Source organism: Paramormyrops kingsleyae, chromosome 8, assembly GCF_048594095.1.
Source record: "Paramormyrops kingsleyae isolate MSU_618 chromosome 8, PKINGS_0.4, whole genome shotgun sequence".
Taxonomy (NCBI): Eukaryota; Metazoa; Chordata; class Actinopteri; order Osteoglossiformes; family Mormyridae; genus Paramormyrops; species Paramormyrops kingsleyae.
The window spans coordinates 31,432,258-31,459,348 of record NC_132804.1 but is presented as its reverse complement, the minus strand read 5'-3'; the positions used below and the strand labels follow the sequence as shown (position 1 = coordinate 31,459,348).

General features: G+C 43.5%; 1 protein-coding gene across 3 annotated transcripts in view; it reads right to left on the bottom strand.

The window, feature by feature from the left end:
• Nucleotides 1-27,091, bottom strand: part of LOC111835891 (DNA (cytosine-5)-methyltransferase 3B-like) — a 45,525-nt gene that overhangs the window by 15,082 nt on the left and 3,352 nt on the right. The window contains exons 1-13 of one of the 3 annotated variants that reach the window (XM_023796650.2): nucleotides 24,713-24,880; nucleotides 20,939-21,031; nucleotides 10,016-10,166; nucleotides 9,825-9,904; nucleotides 8,737-8,859; nucleotides 7,742-7,897; nucleotides 6,752-6,910; nucleotides 6,526-6,633; nucleotides 4,653-4,782; nucleotides 3,992-4,117; nucleotides 3,833-3,877; nucleotides 3,631-3,710; nucleotides 3,200-3,312 (exon numbers count right to left, since the gene is read on the bottom strand). In XM_023796650.2, the coding sequence (XP_023652418.1) occupies nucleotides 3,200-3,312; nucleotides 3,631-3,710; nucleotides 3,833-3,877; nucleotides 3,992-4,117; nucleotides 4,653-4,782; nucleotides 6,526-6,633; nucleotides 6,752-6,910; nucleotides 7,742-7,897; nucleotides 8,737-8,859; nucleotides 9,825-9,904; nucleotides 10,016-10,166; nucleotides 20,939-21,001 (1,334 nt within the window). In that variant the 5' untranslated portion in view covers nucleotides 21,002-21,031; nucleotides 24,713-24,880. Of the gene's footprint in view, nucleotides 1-3,199; nucleotides 3,313-3,630; nucleotides 3,711-3,832; nucleotides 3,878-3,991; nucleotides 4,118-4,652; nucleotides 4,783-6,525; nucleotides 6,634-6,751; nucleotides 6,911-7,741; nucleotides 7,898-8,736; nucleotides 8,860-9,824; nucleotides 9,905-10,015; nucleotides 10,167-20,938; nucleotides 21,032-24,712; nucleotides 24,881-27,091 lie in introns of those variants that run through there. The other 2 variants (XM_023796648.2, XM_023796649.2) reach the window with 2 other exon arrangements.

The following is a 27,091-nucleotide window of genomic DNA, read 5'->3' as shown; positions in this document are numbered from 1 at the left end:
GGCATTTACAGCCACGGGCAGCATGCCGAGGTCTGCAGAGGGATTTGCAGTGCAGTGTTAATTTCGTTAATGAAAACTACAATGAAAATTATCCTTCAACAAAGACGATGATTCATCAACGAAGACGATAATAAAATAAAAATTAATTTATGATGCCAAAACCTATGATGAAATTAACTGACACTTTTGTCAACAAATAAAAATGAGTCAAAAATTTTGGGAAGAGACAAATTTGAAATGCAACCAATGAGAAGTAGAATCTTTCGATAGTGTGCATGTTGTGTCTGTCTGTAAGGTTAGGTCTGTGCTAGGCCTGGACAAATTTTATTGTGGGGACCCTGAATTTAGCATTTGTGTGTCCCTGTACACAGATAAAGGAAGTGAAATATTCAAAGAAATATGAAAATGATGTATTAGACTTAGTGCTGTCAACATTAATGCATTAACGCTTGTGATAGATCATTTGCGAAAGAATGGGTCGCTCTCAGGAGCTCAGTGAATTCAAGGGTGGTACCGTGATAGGATGCCACCTGTGCAATAAGTCCATTCGTGAAATTTTCTCGGTACTAAATATTCCACAGTCAACTGTTAGTGGTATTATAACAAAGTGGAAGCAATTAGGAACAGCAGCAACTCAGCCACAAAAGGTAGGCCACGTAAAATCACAGAGCGGGGACAACGCATGCTGAAAAGACTCTAAAGCAGTGGAGACGTGTTCACTGGAGTGAGGAATCACGTCTCTCTGTCTCGCAATCCAATGGATGAGTCTGGGTTTGGCGGTTACCAGGAGAACGGTACCTGCCTGACTGCATTGTGCCAAGTGTAAAGTTTGGTGGAGGGGGGATTATGGTGTGGGGTTGTTTTTCAGGGGTTGGGCTTGGCCCCTTAGTTCCAGTGAAAGGAACTCTTAATGCTGCAGCATTCAAAGCCATTTTGAACAATTTCATGCTCTCAGCTTTGTGGGAACAATTTAGGGATGGCCCCTCCCTGATTCAACATGACTGCACACCAGTGCACAAAGCAAGGTCCATAAGGACATGGATGAGCGAGTCTGATGTGGAGGAACTTGACTGGCCTGCACAGAGCCCTGACCTCAACCCGATAGAACACCTTTGAGATGAATTAGAGAGGAGACTGACCTCACAAATTCTCTCCTGGAAGAATAGTCAAAAATTCCCATAAACATACTCCTAAACCTTGTGGACAGACTTCCCATAAGAGTTGAAGCTGTTATAGGTGCAAAGGGTGGGCCAACTCCATATTAAAGCCTATGTATTAAGAATAGGATGTCATTAAAGTTTAAGTGTGTGTAAAGGCAGGTGTCCTAATACTTTTGCCAATATAGTGTAGGTAGAAACTAAATATATCTTAGAGCTTTGGAAGGAGAATAAAAAGATCAAGAGTCACTGACTTGAGTGTTTGAGTCACGAAGCAGTGCTGATTGCCCACCCATTTGCAAATAGCGCTGTTCATATGATAACAACTAGATAATCCAACAGTTGTTATTGGGTCAAGAAAACACATGAAAACTCCCATAAACAAGAGCACAATGTCTGAGTTTTGTTTACACTGACTGAGGAGCTATTTTGTGATGTGGGAGAGTTTTCACAGAGGAAATACAATAAAAAATACATCTCTTCAATTCATGGATAGCTGCTAATTTGGATAAGCAGTAACTTTGTAAATTACCAAATGTCACTTGTTCACTAATTTTGATTGCTACAGTATAAACTTTTCTTTAACTATACTATATAAACGATATATATATATATATCAGTCTCAGCCTAGCATTCACTGTGATAGCATCGTGCATGTTTGCACTAGCTGAATACATATATTTAGACAGTAAAAATACATTTAGACAATGATAGACAGTAACAGTAATATTATTACATAATAAAATACATATAAAAATAAAGATTTCTTATTAATTATTTTAATATCATTAATAATAAACCATTAATACATTTAATCATAATAATATTCTCGTGCCGAGCGGGGACGGAACGGAGACAAAGGCGCAGACATCAGGGTATCGGGGAATATGGGGTTTAATTACAGGTAATAAACTGAAACGCGGACTAAATACAGGGGACTAATGACAACAACCAGAAAAAGTTGATCACATGGGGATTCAACACGGGGTTAACGAGGGGGCATGGCACACGGAAGGAGTGGACGATCGGGGCAGGACACTTTTTTTTTTTTTTTTTTAACTTTACACATTGTTTGGATACATTTATTTTCTTACTTTACAAATGACTGTTTTGATAGATGTGTTTAATACAGTATATGCTCTTCTTGTTTTATCCTGTTCATTTTGTGTTTAAATGCTAAAAAAAACACACACACATTTAGCTGTAATTTTTTGGGGCGGGGAACCAATTAATTGGTTTTCCATTATTTCTTATGGGGAAAATTCGATCTAACTTTTTAGGATTCGAACCCAAGTTCTGAACGGATTAAGTTCGAGTTCTGAGGTACCACTGTATAAGACTAAAAAGCAATCATTTTATTTAACTTACGTTTCTCAAAAATCATGTTGTAAAATAGCTTAAAATAGCATGGATTGCATTTTCTGAAAATAATATTGTCTGTAAAATATTAACTTTTGCACTTAAAACACTTGTATAATTCACATAACTGATGCAACTTATGTGTTTTCAGTTTTTTCAAAAACAAAATTAAACAATAAAAGGACGGCGCTAATACGTTTCCCAAAAGCATAATTGCTAAGTACGTGATTTGCACATTTGGAACCATGCACCTGTGTGGTTTCAACTATCAAAAAGATGTTATATAAAAAAATGTGCGATTCCTCTTACCAGTTTGTCATGCATTTCTTTTTTCCAAGACCAGTCATGTATTTGTTTCATTTTCCAAAAAATACAAGCAAATGGCCGACAACCATTTTAAACTTTATGATTAATCGCAGCCTATTATTGGGATTAACTGGATAATTTTCTTTAATTTATTGACACCACTAATTAGACTGTGGCTATTTGTTATTTTCATTGACTGCATGTACTTTAGATTTGACTAAATATAAAGTAGATTTAGTGGGCTAAATGTCCTGTTTAAAAAAAAAATCAGATGACTAAAACTAAATTGCATTTTCGTCAAAACACTAAGATTAGAACAAAATCAGAATATGTTGTCAAAATGACCAATGAGATTCGGTCCAGCCTGGGCCACCCACCTGCAGCAGTTGGTGTTTCCACACAGCAGCACCTCCCGGCCACCACAGCAAACCGTGCAATAGGACTGGTAGCCATCATCGTCGTACATGTAGAAGACCTCCAGGTACACGTCCTGCCATGTGAACATGAGCATGCACAAACACGCACAGACACAAAGATACACACATACATACGCACAAACAGATACACATACATGCACACACAAACACATATACACACAAACAGATACACATATACAGACACACATGCACAGACAGACACATAAACACACACAGAAGAAAGATATGTGGTGACAGGAACTCATCATCTGTGTACTGTGTCACTGCAGGTGCTACCATGCAGAGACAAATTCCTTTTGAGTGTGAAAATGAACATGACTGATGTCGTGACAATGGCAACAAATGCCAGTGCTGGGATACTCTCCACTCACCTTGCATGACTGGCAGAGACCTCCTTCAAAAAGCGGGTGAAAAGTCACCACTTTCATTTTTCCACATGATAGACAAAATTCTACCAAAGAAAAATATATATTCACATTTAGTATATGATTACATAAAACACTGAATAAATAACCAGAAGACTATAATACAACAAACAGCACAAACAGAAATAAAATGTTATACAAACATCACCTTCTATACTTCTGTTATTCTTCAGAACTTCATGGACCATTTGTTCTGAAATGAAAGATTGATGAATGACACATACAGAATTCTAAGTGCTTATAAAATCTATTATCATGCATGTCAGCCCAGTCATGTGATCTTCAGGGCTTCAGAGTGACCTCTGACCTCGACTGTAAGACTCTTCACCCCCAAGTTTGGCTTTGCCCGGACTGAGCTTCTGCTTCTTGATGGGAGGAATGTACTCAGAGGGCCTGGCATCCAGAACCTGAAGGCCCAGGGAACTGCTGTCTGCTGACAAACAGACACTGGTCAAATATGCTTAACACGTGACTGCTAGTATCAGACGCAGTCAGAACATGCAAGAGAAACATCCCTCCATATATCATACCACTGTCTAGCAGCCAGGAATCTGCCTATGGTGGTGCTGACTGACTTGTACAGGTTCTGAACTGATACAAGAACACATCTAAGGCGGAATGTTTTCATTTTCACACTGCAAACAGCTGATGATTCATGGTTCTAGAGCTTTCATATTACAGTCATTTTTAGGAATGGATCTTATATCCACAGACACAAAAACACCATGTCTGAGCAACAGAAGAGAGACAGGGCTGAATCTAGGCATAGGCAAACATAGCAGCTGCCTGGAGCCCGACAGGCACAAGTGCACCCAGACAAAGTGCCTGACTGGTGAAATGTACTGAAGGTGTTCCCCACCCAAACTAGTGAATTTTACCCCCCCAAAATGTATTTCTGGTTATGGGCCTGCCAAGGGCACCTGAAAAGGTAGGTCTGGCCCTAAGTGGAGAGGGGGTGGAGGTCTCACCTGGGCTTGCAGAAGTGGGCCTGAGTCCCTCAAGACCCTCGGGTTGGAAGCCCCCATTGGCCCATTCCAGCATGGGCTTCACCGGATCCTCACCTTGAGGGAAAATCCTGCCTGCGCGGGTACCTGCCACCTGTAAGAGAGTGGGCAGAATGTGGGAGCCAGTGGATAAGCACTGGGTATAGCACAGAGAGAGACAAACAGTCAGGCCAACCAACCAATGGGCTGACAGGTAAACAGGAAGACAGACACACAGACAGACAAATGGGCTGACAGGTAAACAGGAAGACAGACACACAGACAGACCAATGGGCTGACAGGTAAACAGAAAGACAGACACACAGACAGACCAATGGGCTGACAGGTAAACAGGAAGACAGACACACAGACAGACCAATGGGCTGACAGGAAGACAGACAGACAGACCAATGGGTTGACAGGCAGATAGGAAGACAGACAAACAGACAGGCCAGTGGACTGACAGGTATACAGAAACACAGCTTGTCCAATGGGATGACAAGCAGACAAACCAATGGGCTGAAAAAAAGACAAGAAGACAGACAGTCATATCAGTGGGCTGACAGGCACACAGAAACACAGACAGACAAACTGACCAATGGGCTGACAAGCAGACAGACCAACATACCAATGAACTGACAGGAAGACAGTGACACAACCAATGGACTGATAGGCAGACAGGAATATAGACAGAGAGACCAATGGGTTGACAGGCAAACAGAATAAGAATCAGTGTGGTGACAGTACGTGAAAAAGTGTGACCTGAATTCACAGCTGAGGGAGAAACACGAATATTTTAATCGAGCAGGCAGCAGACAGACCTGTTTTATCTTGTTCATTCATTAATTAATGATTAACGGGATCCAGAAAAAACAAAACCAGAGACGGCAGGGGAATCCCAGCACTTAATGGTTTTCTGAAGTGCAACAGTATATTGGGTGTTATTCAGCTGGAGCAGCATGAGGCCAGCTCCCAGTATGAACTGGTAGTACGGGAACGTCAATGCTGGCCATCCCAGGTGGTAAAAAGCAAAGGATGCGGTGAAGAGGAAGCTTGAAACTCAGAATCAATAAAGTCAGCAGTGAGGCAACGTGAGATAACAGAAGGCAGCGTGGTTATGTGTTTAAAACTATAGAACAGAGATAACAGACAGCAGCGTGGTTATGTGTTTAAAACTATAGAACAGAGATAACAGTCAGCAGCGTGGTTATGTGTTTAAAACTATAGAACAGAGATAACAGTCAGCAGCGTGGTTATGTGTTTAAAACTATAGAACAGAGATAACAGTCAGCAGCGTGGTTATGTGTTTAAAACTATAGAACAGAGATAACAGTCAGCAGCGTGGTTATGTGTTTAAAACTATAGAACAGAGATAACAGTCAGCAGCGTGGTTATGTGTTTAAAACTATAGAACAGAGATAACAGTCAGCAGCGTGGTTATGTGTTTAAAACTATAGAACAGCGATAACAGTCAGCAGCGTGGTTATGTGTTTAAAACTAGAGAAAATGCGATTACAGTCAGCAGCGTGGTTATGTGTTTAAAACTATAGAACAGCGATAACAGTCAGCAGCGTGGTTATGTGTTTAAAACTAGAGAAAATGCGATTACAGTCAACAGGATGGTTCTGTGTTTAAAACTAGAGAACGGCAATAAAAGTAAGCAGCGTGGTTATGTGTTTAAAACTACAGAAAATGCGATAACAGTCAGCAGTGTGGTTCTGTGTTTATAAAAACGGCAACCAAAGTTACTGATTAACGTATTAGATCAAACTTAAGAGTCACTGACACTCTCACTGGGGTCAGGGCTCTGGGTTCTGCTCTGTCAGTCTTCCTGTCTAGCAATTATGTTGCCCCCTACCTCCAGTGCCTGAAACACAGCCCTTCGGTAGGAAGCTAGCTTGGCATAGGAGGCCTGGCTGAAGTACTTGGGAAAGGCCATGATGGAGTCCAGCTTGTCTGCCGAAACCTGGAGGGACGCAGCAGGTAAGAGAGTAATGAGCGGGCACATCTCCGGGTCAGCATGGTGTGTGGGGGCATTTACCCCAGTTGACCTTTGCCCTCTGCTCCCTCCCATGAACCCTCACCTCGGAGAACTTGCCGTCCCCAAACCACTGCAGCCAGCGCATGCCATGGGTGGCCTGCCGTCGGCCGGTGGCGCGCCATGTCACCACCATGCCTGGCCACCAGGAGAAGCCACGTATCTTCCCCCAGACGAGCTCGCCCACGGCGAAGCCTTTGCTGTCCTGCAACAAAGAGAGTGGGGGGGGGGGGGGGTGTTCAATATCCTTCCAGGCTCAGCTATCGGCTGCCAGTCAGAGGTGTTCCAACACTCACGTCCGGCCCCAGCTCAACCAGCCAGTCACAAGCTGCCAAACTATTCCAGCCAATCAAAAGTAGAGGTAGGAGGCTCCCATTTAAAAACATATCAATGTGAGAATCTCTTAGAATTGCAGTGCTCATGATTGCTATGCTAATTAGAGGCTTTCTGGTTGTGTAAATGCTGAAAGGTATGGATATGGGTTTTTTTACTCAAAATTAGTAGAAACCTAATACCACTATTTATTACAATCATGGGCCAAGATTAGAATATTTAATTTCTAGAAAGGCAATGTTGTGAAGTTTGCCAAATAAAATAAACAGGAGTTTCAGAATACAAACAATATGTTATCTGAGATTTTGTTAGTTCACTGGCATATAACAGCAAACAAATGATAAAAGCAAATAAATAATACATTCAAGATTCAAGGCTTTTATATGTCACACACACATGAATGTGGTGGTGGACCAGTGGTAGGAAATTGCTGTTACTCCAGACTGTGCAATACACAAGGTAGGAGGGCATTAATAAGTTAACAAATATAGAAATATATGAAAGTAATAAGAAAGTCTTAAGAAAATATGTATAGCTTATTTTGATTGGTCTAGTGTTAACAGAGGATGCAGATTTGCTCACAAGTGTAAAAAAGTCATAAAGATGTAGACTTTTGCAGAAATCATATCAGTGCTTGTTAAAAATTAAATAGATATGATAAATACGTGTGGCACCCCCAGCGAGGCTGTCCCCCCCACCCCACCTTGTACTCAGGCTGACTTGCCACATCCACAGCAGAAGAAGAGGTAGAGGAGGAGGGCGATGGGGAAGGGCAGGCCGTGCTCTGACTGGAGTCTTGCTCTGTCACCTCTAGGGCGGCGCTCTTGGGTGCATCAATGGACGGAGAACAGGTGTCGGTCTGGGGGAACATGGATCAGTCACAGCCTGTGGGTGTGGTGCGGGCCTCCCAGAGGGTAACTTCCTTTACCTATCAGTCAGGTATGAAGCCTCTGACCAATTAGAATCAGGAATTATTAAATTAACTACCTGGGAGAACTGAAAACAAGGCCTGGATTTGGAATCGATTTGTTCTAATCCCACCCACCATCTACGATTGGCTGACATGAATGTGATGCCGCGGGGTTGGTCAGCAGGACCAATTATGCAGCATGCTCTGCACTGCAGCACACATATCTATAAATAGTGTAAATTAATGTGTGTGTTTGGGTATTTATGTTGTCAATAGTAAATGTCGAAACTGTGTAAAGTTTACCATGAAATGTGTGTGTTTCGTTAGTGTGTAAACCGTGAGCGTCATGTAAATTGTTGTCTTCCCTGTTTGTGTTGATACTAGTATTAAACCAGTAGTGACTGTTATAAAGAGAGTATTTTAAAAGAGCTATTTCCTTTATTAAAATGAGTCACGCACTTGGCAACAATACATTTCTTTGCCCACTGTATGTGGGTCTGCTGCATTGAAAGCATTCTGTGGCCTCTAGGGTTACGGTGTAACAGAACAAAGAAGGTGGCAGCGTTGTTTTAAGTATGTGACAGGGGTACTACCCATGTGTTCAATTTCCCTTTGTCCGGACGGCATTTGAAGTATATGGCCACCTTAACAGAGATTATTTGGTAAATGTCAGTTAGCTGAGTCTGCAGTGGGAAACACAAATTGCTGGCTGTGCATCCTGTCACCATGCGTCAGCCCGTATGGAATCCATAAATCATGCCAGCATGGGCCAGCTGCTTGTCTCTTACCACTGAAGGGCAGCTCTGCCTCTGCTTGGTCTCTCCGTTGCTGTCCTGCCTATTGTACGAAGTGAAACCCGCCTGAAATATGGTCCTTGGTGACGGCCTCTGTCTCAGGTTAGCCCGGCCCTCCTGCAGACCAGATCAGGCAGACAAACAGCTTGAGTCATTTAGTCGGCCGCCTGAAAACATCATCCAGCCAACAATAAAGTTCTAGCTCAATTACACAACTCTGAATAGAGTCAAATCAACAAGTCATTCGTTGTGTACTTCTGTTGTGACAAGATCTGGGGTTCACAGAAAATATATTGTGGAAGCTAAAAGAAGACTAATTGAATATGTTCTGAACAGAAAATGGGAGAAACCTTCCTTGCATCAAGCTCTCTCTTCAAAGTAGGAGATCCCTGTGGATGGTGGGCTTTGTTCAGAGCTACGCATAATTTGCTTTTGTATTAAAATGAAGACCCTTCCATTTGTTATGATACATGGAGGGAAAATGAAGCGTCATAAAACTGCCTTCACATGATGTGTAAATAATGAAAGTGTTTTTTTGAAGGACAAATGATGAACTCACTGCTGCTACTGAACGGTTAAAGCTAGTTCAGGCTGCTACTTTGACAGCCACAAAAACACATCAATGCTGCGGTTTGGAGTCCTTATGGGGGGAGATGGGTGCCAGGTATCAGTTTGTTTAGGAAAGGGTCCAATTTCTGGCCCTGATTTGTAGCGCCGCTGCCAGCCCTGTCTGTCATCTTCCCACTGCTGTCATGGCATCACCGGCAAGGGCGTGCAGGGCGGCTCCGCATTCAGCTTTGGGAAATCGCATGCGGCGCCCAGCAGCGCATTGGAACAGCGCCCGCAAGACGCCGTGCCCAGCTAATGAGCAGAGAGGCAGAGTGTCAGGCCCCAAAAGGCATCTAGGAAGTGTGCTGCCCACCTATATCATTGCAGATAAAAGCTAAGACCGCTAGCCTAAGTGTTCTGTGATTCAGGAAGAGGCATAGAGCTGGTCCCAGTATAGCAGACGGCCCAGGGCAGTAGGGGCCAGGCCGCAGCCTGGGGTGTCTTGCTGAGTTGGGTTTTTAGCTGGTGTGTACCTGGTTGGGGGGGGAATGTGCCCCCCCTGAGCTTTGCCTGCTCCTCTTCCGGCAGCTGGAGACTTTGTCCATCATCACCCCTGAGAGGTTGCCAAAAGACAGGGAGATGGGAGGGAGGGAAAAAAACAAACAGGAGGCCACTGTCACTCACTGTCTGCATTGAGTATATATCTGCAGGCGGGGGGGCTCACCGGGGGAGGCGGCATCCCCGTCCTGCTCAGGGCTCAGGGGTGACGGCGGCTCCGCGGCCATCAGGGGGCTGTTCCCTTTGCTCAGCTCCAGGCCTCCCTCGCCTTCTGAGCGACCGTCCACTTCCGGTGTTGAGTCACTGCGCACCGCTGCCTGGGTGACGGGAAAGCGGGCGGCCATTGGGGGGGCTTCATTAGTCTAATTACCCCAGCAGATGCACACACAGTAACACGTGGGCGCATTTGCAAGTGAATACATGCCTATTCATGCACTGGATTCTGTAGTTAAATACTCCAGCTTTACTGAAATGAAGCCAAGTACCCCTGCAGCAGCTGAGGGGGGTGATTATAGCCCCACAGCGCTCCGTTAATCAGGCATGGCTTAGTCTCTCACAGCCCTGATTGCACGCTAGATGGCCAGCTGTCCTATGCAACTTATCTCCTATCTTATCCTGTAGACTGCTCTTTGTATAACATTAGACATTATATGTCAGAATAGGCAACTCAGCTCTTTGTCCAGGCACTTGTCATCTCACAACTAGACTACTGTCACTGTTTGTTGTTACTCCTTTTACTGATGGGGCTCCCAGATTGGCTGCAGGATGCAGATGATTCAAAATGCAACAGCACCTCTGACATTCTACCAGCCATTCTCCCTGTCCCTCCATAGAGGTGCTCACATCAATTTTCAGTCCTCGGTAATTTCTGAGCTCTTAATGGAACAGCACCTCACCCTCTATAGTCAACAGGCCAGATCCCTCCAGCATGTGGCAATTAGTCTGTCTCTAAGCGTTCCTTGTGTGTTTCCTAGGTGGTGGAACGAGCTACCAATATCCAGTGACTAGAATAGACTTGAATAGATTTTCTGATGTTAGGTTCTAACAATGTGTTCTCTTGCTCCAGTACTGTTTTTCACTCGTTACTGGTTACTCACTGTAAGCTCGGCATAGTAGTGCTTTAGCCATACACCCACACCTCACTTATACACCTGGCTTCATCCTCATACACCACCACCTCACTTATACACCTGGCTTCATCCTCATACACCCCCACCTCACTTATACACCTGGCTTCATCCTCATACACCACCACCTCACTTATACACCTGGCTTCATCCTCATACACCACCACCTCACTTATACACCTGGCTTCATCCTCATACACCCACACCTCACTTATACACCTGGCTTCATCCTCATACACCACCACCTCACTTATACACCTGGCTTCATCCTCATACACCCCCACCTCACTTATACACCTGGCTTCATCTTCATACACCCACACCTCACTTATACACCTGGCTTCATCCTCATACACCCACACCTCACTTATACACCTGGCTTCATCCTCATACACCCCCACCTCACTTATACACCTGGCTTCATCCTCATACACCCACACCTCACTTATACACCTGGCTTCATCCTCATACACCCACACCTCACTTATACACCTGGCTTCATCCTCATACACCCACACCTCACTTATACACCTGGCTTCATCCTCATACATCCACACCTCACTTATACACCTGGCTTCATCCTCATACACCCACACCTCACTTATACACCTGGCTTCATCCTCATACACCCACACCTCACTTATACACCTGGCTTCATCCTCATACACCCACACCTCACTTATACACCTGGCTTCATCCTCATACATCCACACCTCACTTATACACCTGGCTTCATCCTCATACACCCACACCTCACTTATACACCTGGCTTCATCCTCATACACCCACACCTCACTTATACACCTGGCTTCATCCTCATACACCCCCACCTCACTTATACACCTGGCTTCATCCTCATACACCCCCACCTCACTTATACACCTGGCTTCATCCTCATACACCAACACCTCACTTATACACCTGGCTTCATCCTCATACACCCACACCTCACTTATACACCTGGCTTCATCCTCATACACCCACACCTCACTTATACACCTGGCTACATCCTCATACACCCACACCTCACTTATACACCTGGCTACATCCTCATACACCCACACCTCACTTATACACCTGGCTTCATCCTCATACACCCCCACCTCACTTATACACCTGGCTTCATCCTCATACACCCACACCTCACTTATACACCTGGCTTCATCCTCATACACCCCCACCTCACTCATACACCTGGCTTCATCCTCATACACCCCCACCTCACTTATACACCTGGCTTCATCCTCATACATCCACACCTCACTTATACACCTGGCTTCATCCTCATACACCCCCACCTCACTTATACACCTGGCTTCATCCTCATACACCCACACCTCACGTATACACCTGGCTTCATCCTCATACACCCCCACCTCACTAACATGCTTGGCTCCATTCCCCATACACCCCCACCTCACTTATACACTTGGCTCCATGCCCCATCCTGCAATTCAGGCTTACAAGGTCTCCACAAAGTAGCCAGTCAAAACTGTGTGCAAATAACACTTGTTCAGCCATTATGCCATTCCTGTAACCGGACAAGTTCTGATGCTTAAGGACAGCTGAGGCATTGCATACTCCTGGAACAATGCCAACACTTTTTCTTCCTATTTCGTTTTCCTGATCATTTGCTCCTTGCGGGACATCCGTACAGTTTCTGATTCTTTGGCTAAAACAATTTGTCAGAACTGATGACCACGGCCAACATATAACAAGCTACAGAGCCATAACAGTATGCAGAACTGCAGTGTGCAATTGACAATCACCAAAATAATGGGCAAACCCTCAATGAAAAAGACCTCTTACAAAAACTTTAGAAAAACTGGTTTGTTTTTAATAGTATCTGCCAGTTACATCCTACTGTTTGAGGATCAATTAATTCAAGTGACGGGTCTTGTGTACTGATCTGACAGCTGTCTTTACAAATGTACTCTTTATCAATAGCAAAATCTGGAAAATAAACTGAGTGTATGGGACCTGCTCGTGTGATGTAGTACCGGCTGAATGAATGGGACCTTCTCATATAAGAACATAAGAACATAAGAAATTTACAAACGAGAGAAGGCCATTCGGCCCATCAAGCTCGTTTGGGGAGAACTTAACTAATAGCTCAGAGTGTATGATGTAGTACCGGCTGCATGAATGGGACCTTCTCGCGTGATGTAGTACCGGCTGAATGAATGGGACCTTCTCGCGTGATGTAGTACCGGCTGAATGAATGGGACCTTCTCGCGTGATGTAGTACCGGCTGAATGAATGGGACCTTCTCGCGTGATGTAGTACCGGCTGAATGAATGGGACCTTCTCGCGTGATGTACAGTAGTACCGGCTGAATGGATGGGACCTTCTTGCGTGATGTAGTACCGGCTGAATGAATGGGACCTTCTCGCGTGATGTAGTACTGGCTGAGTAAATCGTGGAACTGCAATACCCCCTACTCCCTAACCCCAACCCATTGCCACAGGTGCAGCCTGTTGAGTTCTCAATTACATTACTAATGTTACAAAACTAGTTTTTTAGTTTAGTTAATTCAGCAGTGTGGGAACATTTTGGTTATCCAGTAGAGTATAATAATTATTTTTTTTCTTGATTTTTGTTTATGTATTTCTTTTATGTCAAGATAATCTAACATGTACTTTAGTGCTCTTCTGTTGTTCCAAACTGTTGGGGATTAATAAAACCCAGAAACAGTTTGCCATTTTTTTTATTCACCCCCTCCAAGGTATGAACCAAACCCTGGATTTGGAGAATTGTTATACCTCTACTAATCTGTGTGTGTGTGTGTGTGTGTGTGTGTGTGTGTACATGACAATGTTATGATGTGTGTCTGTGTGCTTTGAAGTAGAGATGTTCCCTAACTGAACAGGTTGTCAGTAAAATAGTTTCTGATGAAAATGGGAAAAAGGGGAACACTAACAGCTAATGAAGGGATCTCACTGGGGGACCTCACTGTCGACTAGAGCTTCCAGTCACTGAGACACACGGGTTATGTATGGGAGGGGCTGTAAAGAGACGCCCCCAATGAAGCACACAGATCAATGACTCAGTGCAACCTGACCAGAAGGCAGGTCATCGGCCACCATTTATAAACCGTTAATGAACAACTTCAACAGCTTACAGCCTGAAAAAAAAGATCCCTGCCCCCACCCCACCCTCATAAAGATCACTGACTCTGCTGCCAGCAACTATGCTTAAAGACATGAAATGGCACAGCACACCCAACCATACACATAAAGCCAGCATTAGGAGAAACGTGTGCATCCATCTGTGAATGTGACATCCTGCACGTATGCATAAACAAGCAAAAGCACCTATGCAGTGTGTGGATGTAATGTGTGTAGTGTGTGTAATGTACAGTATATGTGTGTAATGCGTATGATGTGTGTGCGTGTAGCGTGTAGCGTGTATTGTGTGTGTAATATATGTTGTGTGTATAGTATGTAGGTAGTGTGTATAGTGTGTGTAATATGTGTGTTGTGTGTGTGTGTTAGGTTTATATTACTTTATAGGGACCAAATGTTCCCCAAAATGTAATAAAACCTTTTTTTGACATTGTGGGGACCATTTTTCGAGTCCCCATAAATTTGTGAATGCAATCAAAAAACTAAAAATTACAAAAGTCCCATACTTTGGTTACTTATGATTAAAGTTAGGGCTGGGTAGTGGTTAAGGTCGTCATGCCGTGATTAGAGTTTTTCCCATAGAAATCAATAGAGAGTCCCCACAAAGATATAATTACAACTTAACGTGTATGTGTATGCATGTGTGAGCATTACTCTCTGCTGGCTGATTGCTCGGGCAGCTGTTCTCTGCCACAGTGTTGGTATGTAGCCCCCTCGCCTGGTGTAAATGTCCTCTCATATAAAGCGTAGATTGCTCTCTCCCACAATGCACTGCAAACCCAGCAGGGTTTTAGTGAGCCACAATGAAGAGGGTGTGTGCCAGGACTGAAGGGGGTGGAGGAGGTCGCTGGGTCTCAGAGGTCATTCACTCAGTCTTCCTTTGTGCTAGAACCCCTCCCCCCCCCCCCCCCCCCACACACACACACACACACCAAGGGCTTTGCTGAAAGCCTGAAAATGCAGGAAGAATGCAGCTGGAAACCAGGGCCTGGCAGTGGCCCCACTTTCTGCAGCCGTCGGTCGCTACCATGGCGACGTTCCATGAAGCCATAACCCACCAACTGCACCCTACCTCAGACAGAGGCACCAGCTGCTTTCTGAGGCAGGACGTCCCAACAACGAGCTCTTCAGTGGACACTTACACTAGAGCCACCATTTGATCATGAGTCCTGTGTCCAATTACAGCACTGTTACACCTTTCTCAGTGAACTTCCGATTGTGCAAAATGCTGATATTTACAATCGCAGGCATTCGGGCCATCATAGGGTGCGATGTGACAGCTCTCACTTATACCGGAGAGGCTCTCATGAAGTGACACCTTCAGGACACTGCATGCCACTGCAGCTCATCAATGACCAACTAATATTTGATAAGTTATCTATCCATCCATCCATTCTCAATCGGCACTCCATGAGGAGGCTCATGGTGCTGTAAGGGGAGGGATGCCTTTGGCCTGTTGATCAGGCTAATTATACATGCACATATGAATACATGCAAGAAGTGAGCCTGAAGAGACTGAGCCAGACTGAGACTTGCAGCAACATGAGCTCCCCCCAGCCACGACACTGCCAACAGGCTTCCAGTACCACTTTACAATAAGGCTCCCTTTTGCCACTTGTAAATGGTAGTAACTCATTAATAAAAAGAAAACTGTTATAACGTGTTTAAAATTGTCTTGATAATTTACAAAGTGTTACAACCGAATCAATAAGCAGATTATAAACCATTCATAACCTCTTTATATGGGTAGTCTTATTGTAAAGTGGCACCAAGCTTTCATCTGTACCCAAATCTATGAAGAATTAATGTAAAACAAAAATCACTCCAAAAACATACAACAACACATAATCTTAAGGGGGAGCAGGTATTAAATGGTTATAAATTACTTTTACAAGAATACATTCTGTCAGTCTTTGATTATGCAATACTCATCGACCAGGCCTTGTATGTAAAGCAGTGTGACGTCACCAAGCAAACATCTGTTACGATCTTACGCAGAAGGGTGCAGAACCAGCACATCAACCCGATGTTAGATCGTTGAAGGGGGTGGGGGGCTCTTGCCAACTCCCTGGGACCATCTGCTAAAGCTGGGTTAGCAACCAAGAAAAATGAAGGGCGAGTCACTGTCATGGTGGGAAGCACCAGGGAGGGCGAACACGGGCTTCCCTGAGGAGTCCACCCAACTCAGGGCAGCCAGCACATACCACACACCCCTTACTCTTCATAGTAACCCAGGACAGGGATCCACAAATTTAGGGAAAGGGGGCAGTGAAAGGTAACCAGTTAAACAGCAAAGAACATTAAATATTATCCATATTCCCATGTCTAAGATTTAAGATAGTATTGGGTGTCACATTGATAATACATAATGTCAAATTGGTAATATAGGATGTCATTCATAGTATCGGACATCGCGTTGATAGTACAGGATTTCACATTGATCACGTAGAATGGTATTAGTAGTATAGGATGTCATATTGAAAGTATAGAATGCCACATTGATAGTACAGGATGTCACATTGATAGTACAGGATGTCACATTGATAGTATAGGATGTCACATTGATGCAATAGGATGTTACATTGATAGTACAGGATGTGACACTGATAGTATCAGATACTTGTTAAACGTGTTATGCCAGGACACTTTTTTATGGCCCTTTGGGAATAGGGGTGTAAAGGTACACAAAATGCACGTTTTGGCACAAACCTCAGATTTGGGTTAATGGTTTGGAGCAATTTGAGTACAGCAGGAAAAACTGAATTTGTTTTGAAATGACTAAAACCGCAAACACAATTACAAACAGTTGCAACTAAAGACAATGGGCCTCATTCACAAACTGTTCTTACGAGCAAATTTGTCCTTAAACCCCACGTACGCACTTTTTTTACGAAGATTCTGACATTCACCAGTGTTTTCTTATCTGAATTTGTTCTTAGCTAAGAACACACTCAAGACCATTCGTACGCACATTTGAGTAATGATAGTTTGTTCAAAATAATCGGTTTTAGCAGTTTTGTTCATTCTACAGTTCATAAAATGATAGTGTTTGTCTAATCATTTAGAAAAGTAAAATATAAAAAATAATTTTAAAGTGTAAAAATTATTTTCATGGTAGTAACGGCGATCATGCGGATTATAAATAGGTCTGTTTCTGCGCATTGGCCTTGCTATCAAAATGGCATTTCTGTTACTTCTTGAAGAGCTTGCCAATCGTGCTCTGAGAAGAGAACACATGTTTGAAGATCATTTAGATTTATTTGCCACACAGCGTATCACAGAGAAGGTGATATCTCTCCATGTATCAGCTTTCTCTGGGGCTTTATATCCACTGGTTACGCTATTAAACAACATGTGTCTATTTGCATTTACCTCCTGTACAGTAAAATCCAGTTATAATGGAGTTCAAGGGACCTGGCAAACCAGTCCATTCTATCCGAAGTCCGTTATATCCAGAGATGCTGTATGCCCAGAACACAACTACAGGACAACATTTACTCATGCCACACCCCAGCAGACACACCTGTGGTATAGATTATTATGTTGTACATGTAGTAATCCAACTTTACCTGAGCAGATGCGTGACTATATTAATAATCCCAACTACGTATCTGCACTGGATAGGCCTATCACCGGCACGCCACGCGCCTTGTAGGTGGAGCTGCATGTCCGTTATAGCCGAACAAAACTACAGCTAAAAGTGGCTCTGTGGACCAAATTGTTTGTCCGTTATAAGCGAAATTCCGTTATATGCACGTCCGCTACAACGGGATTTTACTGTATTAATACTTCTACTTCAGCATTACTGATTTTTTTTCCCTCTTGTGCCAATGCTCTTCTTGTTTTCAGGGTAAAGTTTTTATCCTAAAGGTTTAAACACAATATGGATTTAAGCTCCCCATGCAAGTTACATAATTCTTTCCCATAGTTATCATTGGTTTTAATGCCCAAAGTTGCTTTTTTCAGAATCCAGATAAAAAGAGAAGAGTCACAACATAAAGGAATAACAATAAACTCACCTGTTCATGATTGACATTTACCATTTTATAAGGTCTAATGTAAATGAAATGTGTCTGTACCGTTTTTAGAGTCTGCATTACGAAACCCACTGGCGTCTAGTCCAAATGAGGCTGAAGATGAAGCAACCATCAAAGAGTGGCTCGTGACAGGCTGACTGTTGAGACGGAAAACGTCGCAATTACATCGCCTGGACGGAGCTGTTTCAACGCCGCTACGTAGTGCCAATGTGCAAATGACTGAAATGCTACTAGATACCAACCTTTCAAAAAACGTATCAGCAACGTAGTGCCGACGTACTTCTGCTGACTGGGCAGTGGATATAAAGCCCCCAAGAAAGCTGACACATGAAAAGATATCACCTTCTCTGTGAACGCTGTATGCCAAATAAATCTAAATAACATGCATTCTCAGAGCATGATTAGCAAGCTCTTCAAGAAGTAACAGAAATGCCATTTTGATAGCAACAGACCTATTTAAAATCCGCATGATTGCCGTTACTACCATGGAAATAATTTTTACACTTTAAAATTATTTTTTATATAAAATATTCAAATACTATCATTTTATGAACTGTAGAATGAACAAAACTGCTATAACCGATTATTTTTAACAAACTATCATTACTCAAATGTGCGTACGAATGGTCTTGAGTGTGCGTAGATTCTGTTCTTAGCTAAGAACATTGATGAATGTAAGAATCTTCATTTAAAAAGTGCGTACATGGGGTTTAAGAACAAATTTGTTCGTAAGAACGGTTGGTGAATGATGGCCAATGCGTCTGTCAACATTTCTGAATAATAAAACCTAAAGGACACTTATTTGCACACTGTAAAAAGAAATGTGTAATATAAATATAATTCAAAAATAAGATTGCATAATAACGTTCATCAAGTCCCATGTTCCGGATTACAGAGTATGGTGGCATATCAATAGCTATAAACATGCCTCTAGCCTTAGTTAATTTTTTCAGTCTGGTCTGAATTTCAAGGCAAATGCACCTTAAATGGCACAGAGAGACTAACTTGCAGAGGCTGTTTCTGCCATGAGCAGGTCGGATACACAAGCTCGGATGAGTCAGCATGTTAGATGTATATCCAGCAGCATATCCGAGTTCGGTATAATAAAGCCAGCAGACAGTCTTGGTCTTATTAAATACTCTTTCTCCAGTTATTGGGAAACAAAGATATTCCCAAACTGTGGATTATAAGTGACTATAACCAGCATTAGCCCTAACCAACTGACAGCTACAATTAGCATGTTTCCAATATTGAACATATATTTGTGAACTTAGGCTCCTCCCATATTCACAGATATATTCATTCATTCACTGTGCATACCACACTGAAAATGATGTAACTGAACAGCACACTACGAATACATTTACCGTTACAACTAGAGGTGCACTGATCCAATACTGGTCATATGTGACCAATCCACGATCAATACTAACTTATTTAGTTGTCGGCAGTCTGTAAAAAGATAGCTCCTATTTTGTGTTAAATCTATTTGTACAATCAATCGCATGACAGTTCTTTCCCATTTTAGATGTGTTTTTTTGAGGCATTCAAGATGAGCACTTACGCTGCCACTCATTTGGGAGAATTGTAAAGACTTTGGGAAAGTAGAGTTTGAGTTCAGCTTCGACGGGGCTTTCAGCTTAAAGAAAGTGCCTGCATCCTCAGCCTGCTCTCATTCCAAGACCCTGTGGCTCACACGGCACCCTAGGCACCGCTGGGCACTTCCTGTGGCCACACCACCACCACCATCGAAAGGCCCCATTTCCAGTGAACTTCAAATGACCTTTCAGTTGAACACACAGACCTGTACTCATATCTTTGTGGGAACCGTCCATTCATTTCTATGGGCAAAACCCTTGACAACAATGACAACATTAACCCCTACCCAGCCCTAACCTTAACCATAGGTAACCAAACAAAACACAAGACTTATGGCATATTTAGTTTTTTGATAGCAGTCACATATTTCTATAAAATTGAATTTCCCTTTGTAGGGACTGAAAAAATGGTCCCCAGATTTGGTCACCACAATGTAATATATATCTGACTCACACAGACACACGCACACGTACAGACACACACAACCCCGCGTGGGAGCACAGAGCCATGCAAACAGCACACTTAACAGTAATAATTAAAGTAAAACTAAAAACCAACCATCCAATCTGGTGAAAGGCATTTCTAGGAAAATAACATTTTTTAAATTGTGGGGAAGTGTGGTGGGTGACAGTCCAATGGGTTTGGCCTCAGTGCTACAGCACTTTCCTGAGCTCAGCACAGAGTTGTCTGGTAATACATGGTATTATCTTCTTATCTGTGCAACATGATTAAATTAAAATCTCTGCGTACCTTATAAATCTATGAGGGCCATGTGTCATTGCACCCAGAAAAAGTCCAAAATAAGCCAAAAAATAAGGACATCGATCAAAAACTCCATTGTGCTGCGCGATACCACTTTTCTTACAATGTTTTTTTCAACACAAGATGTTGCACACTAATGACAAAAACGTGCACAGGACCGGGACCTAAAGTGCAATGTGAGCGCAAATCAGTGGGGGGAGTAGGGAGGGGGGACAGTCTTGGTCGGGCAACAGTGCAACGCAGCCGGCCTACGTGTGAGTACACCTTAATAGTGGGTAAAAACCACCCTTCTGGGAGAGATGGGTCGAGGATGTGGTGGTCACACACAGACAAACACAGAGACACACAGACAGACACAGAGACACACAGTCATGCATAGAGACAGACAGGCACACACAGTCAGACACAGGCACACACACGGTGTGCTCTCTGGCCTTACCGCTGCTGCCATCTGCTCCTTTTCCGCCATCAAGCCCGGTGGGGTGAACTTCTTTGACGGCATCGCTGACACTGACGCTTTCGCTTCTGCGGCCTGTGAGAGCAAAGCCGACTGCAGTGAGCCGACAGGAAGTGCAGACGCGCGTCGCCGGCCTGCGTTCAGAGGCGGTGAGACAGACACACATACGCTGGCATGCAGGCTGACGGAACGTCGTCCCCATGTGCAAATCAGGGACAAAAATGGCTGCTTTGCCCCCCAGAATCATTTTCCTGGAAACCCTAGTAAAGGAGAAGGTTGTGGAACCTCTGAGACAGGAGCTTAAAGGGATGGGATTTGGTCAACTCTCAGAAAATGGCTGAAAACACTACAGACAGCACTTTGGTGAGGGAGGAATGGAACATGACAACCAGGGTTAGGGTTAGGGTTAGGGGTACCCTGCGCTGCTGAATAAGAAAATGATAACAGAAATAACCATTGTTATTGTTAAGGGACCGTGAAGACGTGCCTTTGTCTTATGTTCTAGGGGCTGAAGGTTCAGTGGCCACAGGCCCATCCATGTCAAATATCAGTCATTTTGCAAGTAATTAATTATCATTTCTAAAGCAGCATCTTAGTCAGTGTTGTGGTTAATACTGGGCAGAAAGTTCAATTTCTTTTTAATTATCATCCCTAAAGTGGGCAGACCTTAATTCAACTAGAAAAGCCTCTGAGGTCAGGAAGACCGTCGCCACACACGAGCAGGAACTAAGCTAAACTGAGACTCCACCTTAAGGCAGTGGCATTCCGACTGGACGGTTCCACTGCCCTAAATGGGTGAGGGTAGGGAGACACGCCTCTGGCATGTGGTCCAAATATATAAAGTGATATTAATTTCCATCTAGTTTTCCTGTAATTCAGAATGGAAATGCTAACAGCAGCCACAAGTTGGCTGTGGAATGAGGCTGAAATCGAGCGAGGGAGGGAGGGAGGAAGTAAGAGAGCCGCCACACCTCCGCCCACTGCCGAGGTTCTCCTACCCCATTGAGCAGGGGCTCACAGAGTCATTAAGGAGCTGATGTCACAGCCTTAAAAAAACGTGTGCAAATCTACTCAGTTTTGTAATCTTAGCTGAAATGTCATGCAGTTTAATGACATCAGCTTCGGGTTCTTATGCGAAAGAACTTCACAAAAAATACACAGTTCCAATGCAAAAGAGCAGAGCACAGACCTACACTGTGACAGACACTGAGGGAGATGCAGTGGTGCAGTGGCCCATATGCAACTGGACCTCCCAGAACTCATCCTCCAAAATGCAGACACAGCAGGGGCTGCGGGTCTCTCCTTTCAGCACAACAGAAGTGCATCTCGTTGACAGTCTTTATCGAAAATGGCTGGATTCGCAGATTAGTGCCTCATGCAAAGGCATCCCTGCTCCCAGCAGGCTTTGGTGTGCACATGCTTTGGCTACGTTACCTGCTATTCACGCTCACACGTGCAAACACGAATACTCTGCACACAATGCCGTTAAAGTTACTACACCATCTTTGCTGTACTGCCACCTGAGCGGGGAAACACACAATCACGCAAACAGCTCCAGATGTGCATTGTTTAGGATAACTGTCCCTTCCAGGCATCGAAGTCTTTGTTTTTCAGATACTGGGGGGACTGGGGAAATAAGGTAAGGTGTCATGGCTTATGGTGTTATCTAGCACTCCAAAGCAAGGCCTTTGTAGCATACCTGTGCTGCTGACTGACTCGACTATCTGACTTTATGTTGGTTACAGTTCTTCATTGAGGGTTACAAAATAAGAATCAAGTCTATATGAGCCTGGATGTTACACATGACATGAAAGACATGCAAAACAGGACTATCCGACTATTTTGAAATCCTAAACTGAAAAGCAGAAAATACAATTATACAAATGTTTAGGATGGGCTTATGAATTAAATTGTTTAGAATGGCTCCAAAATTACGGTAATTCAGCCAAATCAAATGTTCGTCTTCAATCACCTCGACTCGGCAAGGCATATTTCTTCATAACACGCAAAGACAGTGAATGAAGCGGTGGCAAATGACTGCAACCATTAGAGAGAAGCCCGCAGACCGACGCTTCATACCAAAAGAACCGCCTCTTCTCTGACACTTCTTACTGCCCCGGTGTTCTATCATGACATCCTACCTATCGAGACGTGCTATCGAGCCTTTCTGCGCATGTGCAGTTCCACCGTCTTGGGATTAGGGTTAGGTTTTAGGGGTTAGGGTTAAGATTTTTAGGGGGGTTTGGGGGTTAGGGTTAGGGCTATCGATTAGCACTACGGTAGGATGTTTTGATAAAGTAGGACGTTTTGTCAGAACACCGGCGATATCGGAGATGCGATACCCAGTATGCGGTATCACGCCGTTGACATCACACCCGTCATAACTATAAGTTACCCGGCAGGTGATTCATAATTACAAAAAACAGTAACGTTGATACAAAGCATTTCTTTCGTTAAGGAAAAGTGTAACGCGGATTAATACTGTTCCACTAGCTCCAGGAGCGCAACAAGTAGAGCATTGCCCTAAGAACCTGAAAATCGCGGATAAACTCTCACTAATATATATCCGTTTCTCTAATGCCGGTCAATATGGATAAAAGCATCAGATAAATGAATAAATGTTAATACCGTCCATAACCGCTCAGGTAACATTGTGCCATCGTAATCAGCAACATATTCAGGTGTTTTTGTAATTAGATGTTCAACGGTGAATCTCACTACAAGTATATAATGCTTGCTAAAGTGATATAATTTCTGTACTGTGTATGAAACCACATATTATATAGATTGCAAAATAAAGTGACTCATTGTGGTTTGGATTGTATGCAAACCACGATTAAACTCTTTTCGTTATATTCACACATGTGCTATACTGTAGCGTGACTCGATTAAAGCAATACTTAAGTAATTTGCATGGACAAGACATGATGGCAGTGTCTCCCCGCAAAATTGATTGATACTGAAAGCGATCGCTCCGAATGCTTTCGGGAAAACGATTACCAAAAAACGTGAACGTGCTTGCAACATGCTGAAAAACAATGGATAACGAAGGGAAAATTGATAAAGTAAGACAAAACCAGGACTTAGAATGAAAGCATTTCATATACAGCCAGAAAATCGTGCTTCCATATGAGTTTAATATACGTGTCAACCGTATTCCTTTAATGTAATATATTCGCTCTGAAAATATCCGCTAAAGTTAGTGCTGTATGAATGAGCGGAGAGCTGAGGTATGTGTGGAGGTGATGCTCCGGTGCAGAACCTCAGCTTTTCATTATAAGCTCGCAAAAAGCAAAACATCTGGATAACGGCTCGCAGGCGACATTTCGAATACCATATAAAACTTTTCTTCCCTTAAGTACGGCAGCATTTTTTGTGTATGTTCAATGCAATTACCACCATGAATAGTATGCACTTTAAAAGTTTAGTCAAACTTTTCTTTTGCGTCGAGTGCGAGCTCCTGCTCCGCGCTTCCTTTTCGCCTTGTATAAGATCCACTTCCTTACATTTCTGCAGTACAGATACAGATACTATCGCAAATGGGAAAAGACAATCACATGATGGATATAAATCACGTTAGACATATTAAATGCATTCAGCAATTGTGTTGTTTTTTCTTGTTTTCAAGGTAAACTCTTGAAGTTAAGAAGTATCGCCTTTTATACTAGCAGCTGCACGCTGGAAACGTGGCTCCAGAGGATCGGAGAGTCTGTCGGAGCTCAATGAGCAACATTATAACAAAAGAGCTATACTTACCTGCAGTTTATTATAACGCCTGATCCTTGCAGCCTCTGAAAGCTCTGAAATATCTCTGTCTGTCTGTCACTCTCGATATATTTACACCTCCGTGCCTTCAGACTAAAACCTGCCTTTTTCTGCTTTCACTCTTTTATGGAACAGGGCACTTTCAGGCGTGACTTTTCCCGGGTCTCGAATCGCATTTGAGCTGAAAGAAAGCTACATTTACTTATTTTTTAACCCGTTTGACACCATGTTTCTGTAGTCTTTCTAAGTATTACTGTACATTCTACAACCGAACCCACTTACATTTTCTGACCGTACAAATTTAACAGGTCTAACTCTAATCTCATATTTACATCAGATATTTGTTTAAATTAATATATTTATATTTTAAAATAAGTGACATAATCAACAAAACAAAAATAGTAGGCATTATTTGTAATTAATTTATATGAAGCAATTCCTCCCCATATTAATAAATACTGGCATTTGTTCATGTTGGTAGCTTACATTATGCACCTTTTATATATTTAAGGTGATTATAAAGTCTACTATTTTGTTCATACATACCAGTTCACGTCATGCTTTTGTCTCAATTTATATGTTTTTTTTCTGTGCATTTCATAACTACAAATTTAATTTCCTTGGCCAGCTACCCATTCACCCAGAGCCTATCCCTGAAGCTACAGGGGTTAAAGAACATATGAACATATGATGTCTTGATTACTAATGCCAAGTCAGTAGGACCACTTGGTCAGATGTATTGTATTTTACATTTATTCAATGCCAGTAATCTTGCTGGGGACAGTGGCACAGTGGTTAGCTCTGTTGCCTCACACCTGTGGAGTATAGAGTATGCATGCCCTCCCCATGTTGTTATAGGGTCAGTGGTTAGCTCTGTTGCCTCACACCTGTGGAGTATAGAGTATGCATGCCCTCCCCATGTTGTTATAGGGTCAGTGGTTAGCTATGCCCTCAGATCGGAGAGGAGGTACTGCCCCAAGTGGAGGAGTTCAAGTATCTCGGGGTCTCGTTCAAGAGTGAGGGTAGGCGAGATCGAGAGCTTAACAGATGGATCGGAGCAGCGTCTGCAGTTCTGCAGGTGCTTAACCAGTTTGTCGTGGCTAAGAAAGAACTGAGCCAGAAAGCAAAGCTCTCGATCTATTGGTCCGTCTTCGTCCCTACCATCACCTATGGTCATGAGATATGGGTAATGACTGAAAGAATGAGATCGCGGATACAGGCGGCCGAAATGAGGTTTCTCCGCAGGGTATCTGGGCTCTCCCTTGTGGGATAGGGTGAGAAGTTCGGATATCCAGGATGGTCTCAGAGTAGAACCGCTGCTTCTCCACGTCGAAGGGAGCCAGTTGAGGTGGATTGGACACCTGGTGCGGATGCCTCCGGGGCGGCTACCCAGAGAGGTTTTCCGTGCATGTCCTACAGGGAGGAGGCCCCGGGGCAGACAAAGGACTCGCTGGAGAGATTATAACTCTCGGCTGGCCTGGGAACGCCTTGGCATCCCCCCCCCCCCCCCGAGGAGCTGGTAGAGGTAGCTGGGGAGAGGGAGGTCTGGGTATCTCTCCTGAAGTTGCTACCCCCGCGACCCGAACCCCGAATAGGTAGATGGTAATGGATGGATGGATGCCCTCCCCATGTTACAGAGTTTCGTTCTGGTATTCCAGTTTCCCCCCACGGTCCAAAATATATGGTGAACTGAGCTAGATTTGCCAAATTATTGAAACGTTGAGTGTTGCTGTGATGGGTCGGCGCCCCATCCTGGCTTCCGGAATAGGCTCTGGACCCCCGCGGCCCTGAGTGAGCCCGGCTATAAGATTCTCTTCCTAAAAAGAAATCTGTCTGATTCAGTTTAAACTGTCTCCTGAATAAGCAAACTGTTATATACAGAACAGCATGACCCAGACTACACAGATTAAAATCTTCAATAGATTTTGAATGTCTACTCACACTAGTATTGCACTGATTAGTGTGATATCAAAACCAGTTTAAATAAATATAAATCAATGATGCTAAATGAAAGTCATTTCATACCAGACAACAAAATGGACCCTCTGAAAACTTGAAAATAGTCAACTGATTCCAATCTCTTGATTTCCCTGCATTCAGGAACTGTGTGCAATAATCTGCATTTTCCAAAGATAGCCCACTGGGTGTGGCGGCACATTCTCATTCTCCAGGCTGACTGTATCAGAGTACAGGGCTGCTGTGTTTCAGCATGTGGCCCAGTGGGTTCAGCATATGTGCCTGTGAATGGAAAGTCATTGGTTCAAGCCTGGTTTCAGCATATTGATGGGCTCTTGAGTGAGACCCTTAACCTCTCAGTGCTGCTATGTTTGGCTGCTAAGCTTGCTCTCCCCTCTGTGATGCAAAATGGAG